The 15905-nt window shown below is 42.6% G+C and overlaps 1 protein-coding gene across 2 annotated transcripts in view; it reads right to left on the bottom strand.

The window, feature by feature from the left end:
* Window positions 1–1567: 1567 nt before the first annotated feature.
* The window catches only part of casq1b (calsequestrin 1b), a 34450-nt gene continuing 20112 nt past the window's right edge, over window positions 1568–15905 (bottom strand). Inside the window, exons 2-12 of one of the 2 annotated variants that reach the window (XM_071333413.1) lie at window positions 11451–11483; window positions 9497–9590; window positions 8134–8234; window positions 7635–7746; window positions 7259–7332; window positions 6819–6949; window positions 6502–6547; window positions 6338–6392; window positions 6015–6115; window positions 2759–2833; window positions 1568–2540 (exon numbers count right to left, since the gene is read on the bottom strand). In XM_071333413.1, the coding sequence (XP_071189514.1) occupies window positions 2229–2540; window positions 2759–2833; window positions 6015–6115; window positions 6338–6392; window positions 6502–6547; window positions 6819–6949; window positions 7259–7332; window positions 7635–7746; window positions 8134–8234; window positions 9497–9590; window positions 11451–11483 (1134 nt within the window). In that variant the 3' untranslated portion in view covers window positions 1568–2228. The remainder of the gene's footprint in view (window positions 2541–2758; window positions 2834–6014; window positions 6116–6337; window positions 6393–6501; window positions 6548–6818; window positions 6950–7258; window positions 7333–7634; window positions 7747–8133; window positions 8235–9496; window positions 9591–11450; window positions 11484–15905) is intronic. The other variant, XM_071333414.1, reaches the window with a different exon arrangement.

Genomic DNA, 15905 nt, shown 5'->3' with positions numbered 1-15905 from the left:
ACCTAAAATGAAGTGATTCCCAAACCTTCCATAACGAAGCCATCACCTACAGAAAGATGAACCTGGAGAAGAGTCCCCGAAGCAAGCTGGTCCTGGGGCTCTGTTCACGAACACAAACAGACCCAATAGAGCCCCAGGACAGCAACACAATTAGGCCCAAACAAATTACTTGACACATTGGAAAGAATTAACAAATACAGAGCAAACTAGAATGCTGTTTGGCCTTAAACAGAGAGTACACAGAGGCAGAATACCTTACCACTGTGACTGACCCAAACTTAAGGAAAGCTTTTTACAGACTCAGTGTGCATAGCCTTGCTATTGAGAAAGGCCACTGTAGGTAGACCTGGCTTTCAAGAAAAGACAGGCTATGTGCACACCGCCCACAAAATGAGGTGTAAACTGAGCTGCACTTCCTAACCTCCCGCCAAATGCATAACCATATTAGAGACACATATTTCCCTTAGATTACACAGACCCACAACGAATTTAAAAACAAATTTTGATAAACTCCCATATCTATTGGGTGAAATACCACAGTGTGCTATCACAGTAGTAAGATGTGTGACCTGTTGCCACAAGAAAAGGGCAACCAGCGAAGAACAAACACCATTGTAAACACCACCCATATTTATGTTTATTTATTTTCCCTTTTGTACTTTCATTATTTGCACATAATACGACATTTGAATGTCTTTTGTGAGTATAATGTTTACTGTTAGTTTGTATTTTTTATTTCACTTTTGTTTATTATCTACTTTACTTAACATATGTTTCCCATGCCAATAAAGTCCTTAAATTAAATTGAGAGCAAGAGAGAGAGATTTCCAGATCTTATGGTGATCATTTTTCAGACACCTACCTTATGTACATGTTTGTCTGGTTTTGCTGTATATACAGTGTAGCCCTTTTACTGTCAAACAGGATTCATACCAAGTACCCATTTACCAAAATATTAATGCATATTTTTGTGAATGGCCATCTGAGATTTTAAAAGAGTCAACATACAATACTGTAGCTCCTCTAGTTAATGTGTAATCAGTCAGTTGAGCTTTCCAACAAGAACCATGTAGCGAACCTGGGAGGGTTCAGGTTTTATCAAGACAACAGAATCTATTTGATCGTCTTACTCAGTAGAGTACTTTATAGGAAAGCTGCCTCACCATAGCCAGTTAAGTTACTGCAAGCATAATGCATACTCTATGTGTGCTATATCATAACACATACCTGTATACCATGTGTTTTATGCCTCCTGTCATCACAGCAGTAACATACTCTCTGAGCCAGACTTATCAAATGTTTGCTGTTGTGGGAATTTTGCAGCTTTTATTTTTGCCCAGAAACATGAAGCTAACATAGTCTTGTCTCTCTGACATTCTCAAATGTTTGAATTAGATTGTTTTTGATTTGTAAAGCTTCACCATCAACCATATGAATTCGTTTTTTATAGGTTCACACTTATGTAGTTTAGAAATTGTTATGAAATGGAAATGTATTTGTTTGATAGTGTGTCACACACACACACACATTCACATTCATTAAGAAATTATGACAAACAACAAGAATGGATTTTTTAATATTTAATTTTTTTCCTAATATCGGACCAGAAACAATCAAATGATTTTGTATTTTTTGTGAATTCCAAGATCTTTATCACTTTTTCAAACTGTTATTCTTAAGACGTTTCAGAGAGGTTAAGTCTCCTTTTCTTTAAAAAATTGTACAATAAGTTGGTTGTTGCTTCTCTTTACCAGTAGAAAACATGTAGTTGTTCCAGAATACAGAAAAATGGGATAAAGGAGGGAGGGGAAAGGGGGCATCCCTGACTAGTGCTAAACGAGATAAACAAAACCAGGTCAAACATGCTAGTTTTCCTCAGCTTAGTCCTCACATACACACAGACAGTTATAACCCCGAGAGAGACAAACATTTCATACTGAACAAAGAACACTGAACTTACATTTCAACCACAACCCATTCTTTTTATCACAGACAAAAACTTCCCCCTGCTTTCCTGTCTTTTCTTACCCAGTGAAATTGATTTAGGTGTTGCCCTTTGGTCGTGTCACTGGACTATCTGACCAGGGCTTTGAGAAAGAGATACAGAAAGCAAACAGGAAGGGACACAGCATGTGTTTACGACGAGATGTTAGGAAACAGAATATTGGTGCCGGCTTTTGGCCACTGTTGGTTAAAGCCGAGTAAACCCAAGGATGGCAAGCGATCATTTATTCGTCGTCGTCATCATCGTCATCATCATCATCATCATCATCATCATCATCATCATCATCATCATCATCGTCATCATCATCGTCATCATCATCGTCGTCATCATCGTCGTCATCATCATCGTCATCATCATCGTCGTCATCATCATCGTCGTCGTCATCATCATCGTCGTCATCGTCATCATCGTCATCATCGTCATCATCATCGTCTGGGTCGATCTTTCCAGACAGCACGTCCTCGATCCAGTCCTCAAGCTCATCAGCAGTGGGCATGTCCTCATCATCATCCATCTCCATCCACACACTATCAGCCTGAGAGGGAATACACAGTGAGAACACACACAAGATGGACACTAAATAGGCTAAAGACAGACAGGCATTGAAGCTAACGAGAAGGCTGAAAATAGACCAGCAACAATCCCCAGGGAGCAAGGAGGAATAGGTACAGTAGAGCCTGATGAAACAGCATAATGAGATTACTGTACTAAAGACAGCAGAGAGACCAGGAAGGATGAGAAGATCAGACTTACATCTTCCACATCCACGACACCGATTTGAGGAGAACCAAGGTCAATGCCAAATGTCTTCTCCCAGTAGGGCACAAGCTAAAGGAGAGAAGGAAATAAAGAGAAAAAGGCAAAGGAAATGCAGAATTTAGAAAATAATTTTTCTGCTATGTTTCGTAGGTTTTGCCACAATAAATTATATTATAATCTACCCCCTTCCCTAAAAATGTTACCCCCAATAATTTATTGACACGTTTGAAACCCTACCAATCCTGTGGCTCTCAATATCCAGTTCCTCCCTTGGCAATCCCACCCACAGTGATTGATTGACAGGGCAAACTATTAAGAATGTGGCCAGGATAACGCATGACAATGTGCAAAGGAAATCAAAATGGAAGGAATAATATTGTTTTATCCAATAAGGATTTGAATTAGAACTTTGTACTTTATTTTGTACAGTTATCTGGTAGGGCATTGAACAAAAACATAGATTATGTTCACATAAAAATAATATTGCAAACATATTATTAATTTATTTGCCCAGAATCCACGATAGAATAATATATATTTTGAACGGTTTGGGCTAGAGCAGGGGTCTCCAATATTTTCTTTCATACGAGTCATTTCATACCCAATACATTTTTTGAGAGCTACTCATATACAGCCTGCATATTTCGTTATTGTGTACAGTCGTGGCCAAAAGTTTTGAGAATGACACAAATATTTATTTCCACAAAGTTTGCTGCTTCAGTGTCTTTAGATATTTTTGTCAGATGTTACTATGGAATACTGAAGTATAATTACAAGCATTTCATAAGTGTCAAAGGCTTTTATTGACAATTACATGAAGTTGATGCAAAGAGTCAATATTTGCAGTGTTGACCCTTCTATTTCAAGACCTCTGCAATCCGCCCTGGCATGCTGTCAATTAACTTCTGGGCCACACCCTGAATGATGGCAGCCCATTATTGCATAATCAATGCTTGGAGTTTGTCAGAATTTGTGGGTTTTTGCTTGTCCACCCGCCTCTTGAGGCTTGACCACAAGTTCTCAATGGGATTAAGGTCTGGGGAGTTTCCTGGCCATGGACCCAAAATATCGATGTTTTGTTCCCTGAGCCACTTAGTTATCACTTTTGCCTTATGGCAAGGAGCTCCATCGTGCTGGAAAAGGCATTGTTCGTCACCAAACTGTTCCTGAATGGTTGGGAGAATATGCTCTCGGAGGATGTGTTGGTACCATTATTTATTCATGGCTGTGTTCTTAGGAAAAATTGTGAGTGAGCCCACTCCCTTGGCTGAGAAGTAACCCCACACATGAATGGTCTCGGATGCTTTACTGTTGGCATGACACAGGACTGATGGTAGCGCTCACCTTGTCTTCTCCGTACAAGCTTTATTCCAGATGCCCCAAACAATCGGAAAGGGGATTCATCAGAGAAAATGACTTTACCCCAGTCCTCAGCAGTCCAATCCTTGTACCTTTTGCAGAATATCAGTCTGTCCCTTATGTTTTTCCTGGAGAGAAGTGGCTTCTTTGCTGCCCTTCTTGACACCAGGCCGTCCTCCAAAAGTCTTCGCCTCACTGTGCGTGCAGATGCACTCACACCTGCCTGCTGCCATTCCTGAGCAAGCTCTGTACTGGTGGTGCCCCGATCCCGCAGCTGAATCAACTTTAGGAGACAGTCCTGGGGCTTGCTGGACTTTCTTGGGCGCCCTGAAGCCTTCTTCACAACAATTGAACCGCTCTCCTTAAAGTTCTTGATGATCCGATAAATGGTTGATTTAGGTGCAATCTTACTGGCAGCAATATCCTTGCCTGTGAAGCCCTTTTTGTGCAAAGCAATGATGACTGCACGTGTTTCCTTGCAGGTAACAATGGTTGACAGAGGAAGAACAATGATTCCAAGCACCACCCTCCTTTAAAAGCTTCCAGTCTGTTATTCGAACTCAATCAGCATGGTGATCTCCAGCCCTGTCCTCGTCAACACTCACACCTGTGTTAACGAGAGAATCACTGACATGATGTCAGCTGGTCCTTTTGTGGCAGGGCTGAAATGCAGTGGAAATGTTTTTTGGGGGATTCAGTTAATTTGCATGGCAAAGAGGGACTTTGCAATTCATCTGATCACTCTTCATAACATTCTGGAGTATATGCAAATTGCCATCATACAAACTGAAGCAGCAGACTTTGTGAAAATTAATATTTGTGTCATTCTCAAAACTTTTGGCCACAACTGTAGGCCTAATTTGAATGAATATGAATACAAACCAGTGGAGGCTGCTGAGGGGAGGACGGCTCATAATAATGGCTGGAACGGAGCGAATGGAATGGCATCAAACACATGGAAACCATGTGTTTTGTGTATTTGATACCATTCCACTTATACGCTCCAGCCATTACCACGAGCCCGTCTTCTCCAATTTAGGTGCCACCAACCTCCTGTGATAGAAACAAAGAACGGCACGGCATACATAATCTAATTGCGTTTTGGTTCTTAAAACCACAAATCATTATACTGTAGCATACATTTTCGAATATTGCTTTTTAAAGAGAAAAATAAAAACAAATACATTTGAACAAATATGTAGCCCGTAGTTCTAGGCCTAGGCTATGCCTACTATCAATTATTTTCAAATATTTTTTAGATTCTCATTCTGTTTAATAGTGGCCTTTTGAACAACACACCACAGTGAGTCGGCCACGTATTTGACAACAAATCGTGAAAAACAGTATTATCATGAAAAAGTATGAGGAATAGCAAAAGTGTTGTTTCAGCAAAAACATTACCGCTTTCCCTTCCAACATTTCACAAGTGAAGTGAAAGGATACAATGAATTTGCTTGTGGTGTGCACCGCTCAAATGATATGTAACAACACAACCTCAGTGCATCGGACATGAAACAACGATACAAATGTAACAATAGAACAGCAAAACAGATTTTTTTTAAAATTGCATCTGCCTTTTTATCAGTGGTGCTGGTGCAACTAGTGAAAATGCACTGTGGCATGCAGGAGCATAGGGGAGGAAGTGCAAAATGTAATCTGTTAATTATTATATAACATATTATAATGTACATATCTGTTTTAATATAGACTAGCTCAAAACATGACTTATTATGAAAAATGTCAAATTTCCCAATGGATCATGATCATTTTCTGCTAAAAAAGTAGGTGTGCAAAAACATACTTTTGCACGCCTATTTTTAAAGTGGGTCTGCAGCTGCTCCGTTTACTCCATTGCTCAGGCACATATGCATCCGATTTATTCAGGTCTTACCAGGGGGAAATCGTCGGGGTCAATCCAGATGATGCTGAGGTCAGCGTTGTCAGTGTTCTCACGGGCCACCTCCTTTAGGATCTCCAGGAACTCATAACCATCTGGGAAAAGGTCAAAGGTCAGGTACTGCTGTTTTTTTCCCCCTGTTACCTTTCTTCATTGAAAGACAATTCAATTCTCAACCTTTCAAACTATTTTCCAGCAATCCTTTTATGACCTAAACTAACATACATGTAGCAGCCGTAGAATGACACCTGAAAAACAGAAGTTCCCACTTCCGTTTTTTCCCCAGCTTTACTTTCAACTAGTGCAATGTACATTACCAGGGTCATCCTCCTCAGCAAAGGCAACAATGTGCTCTCCATCTATGTCATCCTCCTGAAGGAAAGAATGAAAGAAAGGGATGAGACTTCGGCCTACTGTACATCTCCATGAAAAGTAGGCTTACTGTATAGTTCCAGTTCAATAGTGAGTGAAGAAATCTTACCCAGGTCTCATACATGCTGTGGGGCTCAAGCTTCCTCAGAGTGGGCCTGGAATGAGAATGACATCAGTCAATCAATCACATTTATTAATAAAGCCCTTTTTACATCAGTTTTCACAAAGTACTTTTACAGTAACCCGGGCCTAGACGCTAAAGAGCAAGCAAGCAAAGGCAGAAGCAAGAGCACAGTGGGCAGGAAAAACAAGAAATGTAGTTTGAACCGCATTTTGTCTACATGTGTGACGTAAATCACCTCATAACCTACCATAGGACTTCCGGCTTTGCATTGTAGGTCAGCTGTACTGTAGGGCCAAACTCACCTGTCATGCTCCTCGATGTAGTCTACAAGCTCAGCCTCAGAGTAGGGCTGTCCTGGGATGGTCACTGGCTCCTCCATGAAGGGTTCATAGAAGTCAACCTCATTCAGTTTCATCTTTAGCTTCTTGGCAATCTGGATGGGGACAAAGACCATCAGTTAGGCTGTAAATAATTTGTGTTTGAATTTAAAAAGACGAGTTACCTCACTGACAAAAGTTGTTTCTTGTAATGTAATTTAAATTGTAATGTAACTCCACTTAATTGATTGAGTTGACTCAACTTAAAACGTGAAGGCATTTTGGTAACTTATGTCTTCAATTTGAAAAAACAAAAAATGATACAGCATAAGGAAAGTGTCAGTTTGCAATGGGAACAATGACAATTTTCCAGAATGGAGTTTAGAATATAGCTGAATCTAATTCAGCCCTCTGTGGTTCCATACCTTGGCATCAAAGGTGGCGAAGAATTTGATGAAGGGGTGGAACTCCTCGGCAGCATCGTCATACTCAATGAAGTCTGTAAAAGAGAAAAAATAACATGAACCTAATGTGAGATTCCCCTTGACACCACTTGATAAGAGGAAAATGTCAGAATACAGCATCGAGTACCTGTATGTGGTTCACAAATATACTGTAGGTGTTGTGACTAGCATCCCGTTAGACTGATCCCAGATCTGTTTGTGACAATTGTGTGACAATGACCACAGGAGCTAGCATGACAGCACAAACAGTTCTGGTACCAGGCTAGCTTTCCATATCCAAGCAACTTTAGTCCTGATTTCTCGAGTCTTTCCTGCAGAGTTGATTGGCTGTACTTACGGGGGGATTTCTCACTCTTGAAGTAGCCGACCAGCTTGATGTCCTCATCAATGTTGTGGAAGCCCTTGAGCTCACGCTCATTATCAATGATCTCCACAGGGTCCTCAATCACCTGCAGAGCGGAAGAGACATGGGGAGAGAGAGAGAGAGAAGAGAGGTGAAGGAAGAGGGAGAGAAGAGGTGGAGAGAGAAGATTTATGTGAGGAGCAGATTAGAAGAGATTTGACACTGAAAATGTATACAGTATTAGGCAATCATTTTTTGCCTTCTTTGACAAATTAAACTCTTTTTCAAACAATATTTCTAAGTATTGATATTATTATGAAATTACATTAAATAAATAGATTGTAATAATACCTCATATTCAGCATTGTAATTACAATTTTGGGTTTACACAGAGTAAGAGCACTTTAGTAAAGTTACAACCAAATGACTGCAACCAAAATAAAGTAAAGCGACGACAACCAAATAACGATATAATGTTATTATAGTTACTCACATCATAGAGAAACTCCACCAGGGTGTCAGCGGCCAGCTCACCATCGTACTCAATTATCTCATTATCGACAAAGATATAGATGCTCTCCACCTCATCCAGACCTGGGATATAAGAGAAGGACAGGTTAGAGACTTTCTTTAGGGGCTAGGGACTAAGAAATGGAGGGGGGCTTGGGGAGGAATGGGGCAGGTTAGAAACTCTGGGTATGGGCTAGGTGTTAGCGGACAGGTTAGGAAACTCTACTTAGGGGCTAGGGTTCAGCAGAAAGGTTAGGAGCTCTGGTTAGGGTCTAGGGTTTAGCGGACATGTTAGGAAACTCTACTTAGGGGCTAGGGTTAGGAACTCTGGTTAGGGGCTGAAGTTTAGAGGGGACAGGTAAGGATTTCTAGCTAGGAGGTCAGAAATAGGGGCTAGGGAAGCGATGGGGCAAGTTAGTTGGTAACGGCAAGCCATTCTTCTTGCAGAGGATTTTTTCCATTGGATTTTGAATATGGGCTTGAAACCACACTTGGCCCAAATAAAATACAGCAATGTGGTTAACAAAGTTATCTGTGATTGAATGAATTCCATCCAGACAATGTTGTTTATTGCCTGAACCAAGTTCGACCCCAGTAGGATTCACCATTTACAGTTGCATGACTCATACTGTAAGTATGTCAAAAAGGAGACTTTGACCTCGCTTGTAAAACAATGTAATTTTTTTTTAATACACAGTATAACCATCATGTGAATGCCTCCCTCTGGAAGTAGAATGCTTTTGTTGTTTTACTGCATACCGGTGACTGACCCTCTCCGACTTTTATTCGCCCAGGGGCGTGACAGTATGAGAAAAGGATCAGATTTATATGACAAAGAGACATAGGTTGTGTAGAGAAGCAGCAAGTTAGTAAGACACTGAACGTTAGAGCCTAAGATCTCTGCTGGGGATGTTTTTTAGACCTCTACTGCTCTCTGGTGGCTGAATAATGTCCTGTGGGTGATACTGAGGTGTTTACTGTATGTGTCTGGTCTCTAGGGCCCTGAGTGTTTCCTAACTGCGTATCATGAACGTCATTTTTCATGACTATAGCTATGGCCCTCAACCAGGGCCAAGAACATTCCTTGTCCGGAAAAACTCAGGACCCATATAATATGTTCCATATTAAAGTTTAAGCTACAAATATACATTAAAACATTGCCTGTATTTTGGGTCCCAAGTTACTGTAAATGCCATGCCTGTCTACTTCAGTCTATTCCAACAGGAGTGATACCACTCCTCAAGCAGAAGAGGGCAGGAAAGATCAGGATTTCATGCGAAGTCAGACCGGAGAGCTGGCGTTTTAATGATGATGAAAAAGGGGTCAAGAGATGAGTGCGGTCTTACCCAGCTTCTTGGCAACAGAGAGGTCCTTCTTCTCATCCACAAGGCCGAAGCCAATGTCTTCATCGTCGAGATCATCCAGAACCTGGGCTGCAAGCTGCAGAGAAGAGAGAGAGAGAAAGAAAGAAAGAAAGAGAGTGTAAGAGTCGGAGCAGTATCAGAGCCCTAATGTTTATCGCTCCATTTCAAATAGATCACTAGCCCTGTTTGCGCACTGAACGATCCTGAATAGATCTGATAGTTATTAGCAATATCTTAGTAGCTCAACCTTGCCCTCTGATAGGCTAAGTGGAATCTTCGCCATATTGCTTACGCCTATCATATCATTTCAGATCTACACAAGTGCCTATAGGGGCATGGGGTTGATTTAGAACAGAGTAGATATGTGTGTGAGCCAACACAACCCCCCCCCCCCCCCCCCCCCCCAACCCGCCTGTTCAGCTTGAAAGAGGTTCCTATTGGCTAAATTTATACCTGTAGTCTATGTTTAAAGCTGTGCCGTCCCTCACTTAAGAATGAGGTGCTCAGCACTCCAGTCCAGCCCTAGACACATATGACCGCACTGCACTCCGCTTGCCTGAATGAAACATATATTTCCCACATACTCTGTGTAAGGACCCCCACTCCCAACCCCCCATCCATGGTATTTCTTCCTACTTTCAAGCCCTTAAAAGCAACAGCTTTAGAGCGCTGCCTTGCACTTTCTAAATCTGTGTGAAACTGGACCCATTGACGGACAGCTAGCCCGGCCAATGAGAGAGCAGAGTAATGAAAAGGGGGGGCGGTGGTATGGGACATAGTGTGAGTGTGTCGACGGGAAAAGACGTGGTCACGACAGGTGCAGTGGGCAGCGGAAAGGAGAAGGGCTCAGGCTATGGGAAAGTAAACTCACATACTGTGTGGTTATTGCCTACATACGCAAACTCACTAACACACACTCGCAAACACACACACACACACACACACACACTTGCACACACACGCATGCACGCACACACACACACAACCACAGAGACACACACATGTTGTTCTCTTCTTATCCACTAGACGCCACCAATCTATGGCAATATGTGAAACACATGTCATCAGTAGAAAAAACATTGTACTCTTTCATTGCAGAATATGTATAATTTAAAAGCAGCCAATATCCATAAAAAAAGTTGTGTTAATATATCCAGCTCAGATAACACCAACTCAGGGAAACAGTCAGCTGGGGAATATTTACACCCTTTCGAGCCAGGTCATGGTTCAGCCCAAGCCTCTACTCCACCTCAGCCAAACCAGCCTCCCACAGCAACCCTGAATTTGGCAGCAAGATGCCCGCTAAACCTAGATGGCCGCTATCATGTGACTTTGGTTTACAGTAAAGCCAATGGTACAAGTTCTGCTCTCTTGTCAAGCAATACCTTGCGGCCAGCATCTCTGTTTTGCAAACATTTGTTAAAGGATTGGGTGGGTGGGTGGGTGGGTGGATGGATGGAGGGATGGAGGGATGGAGGGATGGAGGGATGGAGGGATGGAGGGATGGATGGATGGATGGATGGATGGATGGATGGATGGATGGATGGATGGATGGATGGATGGACGAACAAACAAATGAAAGAACAAATGAATGAAGGGATGAAGGGGTTAGACCAGCTATAACCTATTTCATTTGTTTTGCTTATTTCTTTCTCAGCTGTGGTGAGTATAGGACATCTTTACTTGCAACATTACATTCATTACTGCAGTCCATTTGTGCACAATCTTAGCCTGCCTCTCAAATGGCAACCTATTCCCTATATCGTGCACTACTTTTGACCTGGGCCCTACGGCTCTGGTAAAATGTAGAGCAAATAATTAGAGAATAGGGTGCCATTTGGGACACACACAGCCACAGAGCATTGAAAGAAAGCTGCTGAGGGGTTGCTGTAGGGCAGCAGCTTTCTAGAGGGGTGTTTCGAGGGCCTGAACATACCTGGTACGTCAGGGCGGCTGGACTGGTGAGTAACTGTAGAGAGAAGTCTTGCTTTAGCACAGGACATTCACATATAGGCTGCGATTCAATCAAAGGTGCATCCTTGACAAGCACACTGCGCTTGATTTTAAAGGTAATTTACCCTTGAGCCAACTTCCGGCAGAGTTACCGTGAATGCGATCTCCACGAACGTCTGGAAGTTGCCTTCAGAAGGTGCATTGTCGACAATGCGTTTTTGATTGAATCCTGGCCATAGTCATTCACCTTCAGAGACTATTACAAGACTATATCAAGACCCTCATTCAACAGGACTGTAAAAAAAATGACCCTAAGCATAACACAGAGTGTATGTGTCCCAATATCCAGACTAACATATTGTGCCTAGTCACAGTATTGCTTTTAATAGTGTGATCTAATCTGGATACTAATCCACTACTATGCTTGTCAATTTTATTACGTCGTCATTCATTTTTGTATGTTAGTATGGTAGTTGCACCCCCTTTTGCCGTCAGAATAGCCTCACTTCGTCAGGGCATGGATTCTACAAGGTGTCGAAAGCGTTCCACAGGGATGCTGTCCCATGATGACTTCATTGCTTCCAACAATTGGGTCAAGTTGGCTGATGTCCATTGGGTGGTGGACCATTCTTGATACACACGGGAAACTGTTGAGCATTAAAAAAACAGCAGTGTTGCAGTTCTTGACACACTCAAACCGGAGGGCCTGGCATATACTACCATACCCCGTTCAAAGGCACTTATATCGTGCTCATTCACCCTCTGAATGGCACACAAGCACAATCCATGCCTCAATTCTCTCAAGGCTTAAAAATCATTATTTAACCTGCACCTCCCCTTCATCTACACTGATTGAAGTGGATTTAACAAGTGACATCAATAAGGGATAATAGCTTTCACCTGGATCCAACTAGTCAATCTATGTCATGGAAAGAGCAAGTGTTCCTAATGTTTTGTACACTCTGTGTATATTAGGACATTTGGTCATGACATAACCGGATGGTATATAGATTGCAGAATACTTCCACCATACAGGACTGTCAATAGTACACAGATATGCTGACAGGTCAAGACGCAGAGTACAGAATAATCCAACTTCAACAGACAACTGAGATTCAGAATAAGCGCAACTGCTCTTTCAACAACAGACTGAAAGATTATAGTTCAGGGCCCGTATTCACTAAGTATTTGCCCTCCTAAGGACAAAGTACACTTTTGATTGGTGGCGTTCAAAAAAAAGGAATTGCTTTGTATAAAATGTTTAGTCTCTTATCCCTTGTAACTTTAAATGCAACAAATTGCTTGCCTCTTAAGGATCGGCCTCTTTTTTTCAATTTTCACTTAAAATGACATACCCAAATCTAACTGCCTGTAGCTCAAGACCTGAAGCAAAGATATGCATATTCTTGAGACAATTTGAAAGGAAACACTTTGAAGTTTGTGGAAATGTTTAATTCATGTAGGAGAGTATATCACATTAGATCTAGTAAAAGATAATACAAAGAAAAAAACATAAATTCTCTTGTATTTTTTTATACCATCATCTTTGAAATGCAAGAGAGAGGCCATAATGTATTATTCCAGCCCAGGCACAATTTAGATTTTGGCCACTAGTTGGCAGCAGTGTATGTGCAACGTTTTAGACTGATCCAATGAACCATTCAAAAAGTTGTATCAAGACTGCCCAAATGTGCCTAATTGGTTTATTAATACATTGGGTGCACTCTCCTCGAACAATAGCATTGTATTCTTTCACTATAATAGCTTCTGTAAATTGGCCAATGCAGTTAGATTAACAAGAATTGAAGCTTTCTGCCAATATCATATATGTCTATGTCCGGGGAAATTTTCTTGTTACTTACAACCTCATGCTAAGTCACATTAGCCTACGTTAGCTCAACCGTCCCGCGGGGGACCCACCGATCCTGTAGAGGTTTAAAGTAGATCAGTTCTCATAAACTCATGAATCCTGAAAAAAGTCCCATCCCCCGCCCCTTCTGCCACCGCGAACGCGCCAGTGCATTGCGTCCTGGTAGCATGCGTGAGCTACCCACCGGCTCACAGCAGTGAGTTTGAAATAAATACCGCCAGTAGTAAGTGACTTTGGAGTTGCTAGCATGTCTGGACTCACAGTGAGGGAAAGGGGCGACTGAAGTCTACTGCATGTCATTAGCAGGACAAATTTAAATAAAGTGAAGAATCACTTGTATTGGCAGCATAGCTGTGCTAACTAGCTGATTTATCTAGCCCACATTAGCGACGATTAGCTGATATAGCCCACTCTAGTAGTGGTTCAAGACACACTACATGACCAAAAGCATGTGGACACCTGTTCGTCGCACATCTCATTTCAAAATCACGGGCATTAATATTGACTTAGTCCCCCCTTTGCTGCTGTAACAGCCTCCACTCTTCTGGGAAGACTTTCCACTATGTTTGAACATTGGTGTGGGGACTTGCTTCCATTCAGCCACAAGAGCATTAGTGAGGTCGGGAACCCATATTGGGCGATTAGGCTGGCTCGCAGTTGGCGTTCCAATTCATCCCAAAGGGGTTTGATGGGGTTGAGGTCAGGGCTCTGTGCAGGCCAGTCAAGTTCTTCCACACAAATCTCGACAAACCATTTCTGTATGGACCTTGCTTTGTACACAGGGCATTGTCATGCTGAAACAGGAAAGGGCCTTCCCCAAACTGTTGCCTCAAAGTTGGAAGCACAGAATCATCTAGAAGGTCATTGTATGCTGTAGCGTTAAGATTTCCCTTCACTGGAACTAAGGGTTCGAGCCCGAATCATGAAAAACAGCTCCAGACCATTATTCCTCCTCTACCAAACTTTATAGTTGGCACTATGCATTGGGGCAGTTAGCATTCTCCTGGCATCCGCCAAACCCAGATTCATCCGTCGGACAGCCAGATGGTGATTCATCACTCCAGAGAATGTGTTTCCACTGCTCCAATGGTGGCGAGCTTTACACCATTCCAGCCGATGCTTGGCATTGCGTATGGTGATCTTAGGCTTGTGTGCGGCTGCTCGGCCATGGAAACCCATTTCATAAAGCTCCCGACAAACAGTTCTTGTGCTGACGTTGCTTCCAGAGGCAGTTGGGAAGTGAGTGTTGCAACCGAGGACAAACGATTTCTACGCACGACACGCTTCAGCACCCTTTAATCTGTTGTTCTAGCTTGCTTAGCCTACAATGTGTGATGACTGTGTTTTTGCAGAAAATTAAGGCACCTGCCCCACTAAAGGTCTGTCCCCCCCCCCCCCCCCCCACAGCCCCCTCCAACTTATCCTCCTCCATCACAGGCTATCCATCCGATACCGCCAAGACACTTCCATATTAGTCTAAGCAGGGGTATTTATAAGAGAGACTGAGACTGAACTGGGAGGAGCTGGGCAAGACAGTCCTACAGCTATATAAGGCCTTCTGGGGAGCGCAGAGAGAGACCGGGAAAAACGTGAAGGGGGAGGGAGGGAAGGAGGGAGGAGAAGGGAGAGAAAGAGGGAGGGGAAGGAGACCGGAGAAGATGTGAAGTTTCGATACATATGGGAGGGGGAGGGACAGGAGGGAGGAGAAGGGAGGGAGAAGGATAGCTGATACATGACTATCATTCACTCTAGTCTGTCAGACTATCAATCATCTCTCACAGAGAGGTTAGTCTCACTTTCTGTTTCTCTCTGACTGCAGCTTCTATCTAACTCATTGTGACCTCTCTCTTTAGCACTCTCTCTTTCTCTCTCAATATTTCTCTCTGTCTGTCTCTCTCTCACACAATCTCTCTCTTTTTCTCTCCACCATGCTCTGCTAATGTATGTGGCAAGAGAAGGTGTGACTTCCTGGTTCCCTCTCTCACTGTCCAGCCACAGGTGAGAGGTGTTGGCTGAGGGGACTAAAGGGAAAAGAGGGTGGATCTGACGGTGACGTGGTAGAAGTTCCTCCTAACCACAGATCTTGGATCAGATTACCCAACTTTCAATCATCCCAATAGGGTTGAAGAAGTGTCAGCCTCTGTATCAATGTTTTGAGGCAACCTCATTCATATTCTATGGTTGAATGAGGGACGGACGAAGTGCATGGAAAACACAGCTAGTATAGTAGATCCGTAATTTCCTGTAAATCATGCATTCATGTCATGTCCATAAACTAAAATAACTCATGGTTACAGTACAGCTGTCGCTCTATCAGGTCACCTCAACTTTGTTGTGTGGCAGTGCAGTACAACTGTTCTGGGAGCTGTATAGTATCTTTGCGCTGCCAATGTGGTTGTAAGTGCACGTTGTTCGATGAGTCACCACACATCTGTGTGTGCGTCACCTATGAGCCACTCACGGGGATAGTCTGTATGATGACGCTGTTACAATGTTGTTGTTATTTATCGACTGCGCCAGTATATAGAGTGAGAAAGGAGAGTGAGAAAGGAGTGTGTGTGTGTTGGG

Source organism: Salvelinus alpinus, chromosome 11, assembly GCF_045679555.1.
Source record: "Salvelinus alpinus chromosome 11, SLU_Salpinus.1, whole genome shotgun sequence".
NCBI classification, from domain to species: domain Eukaryota; kingdom Metazoa; phylum Chordata; class Actinopteri; order Salmoniformes; family Salmonidae; genus Salvelinus; species Salvelinus alpinus.
This window is presented reverse-complemented; position numbering and strand designations above follow the sequence as displayed.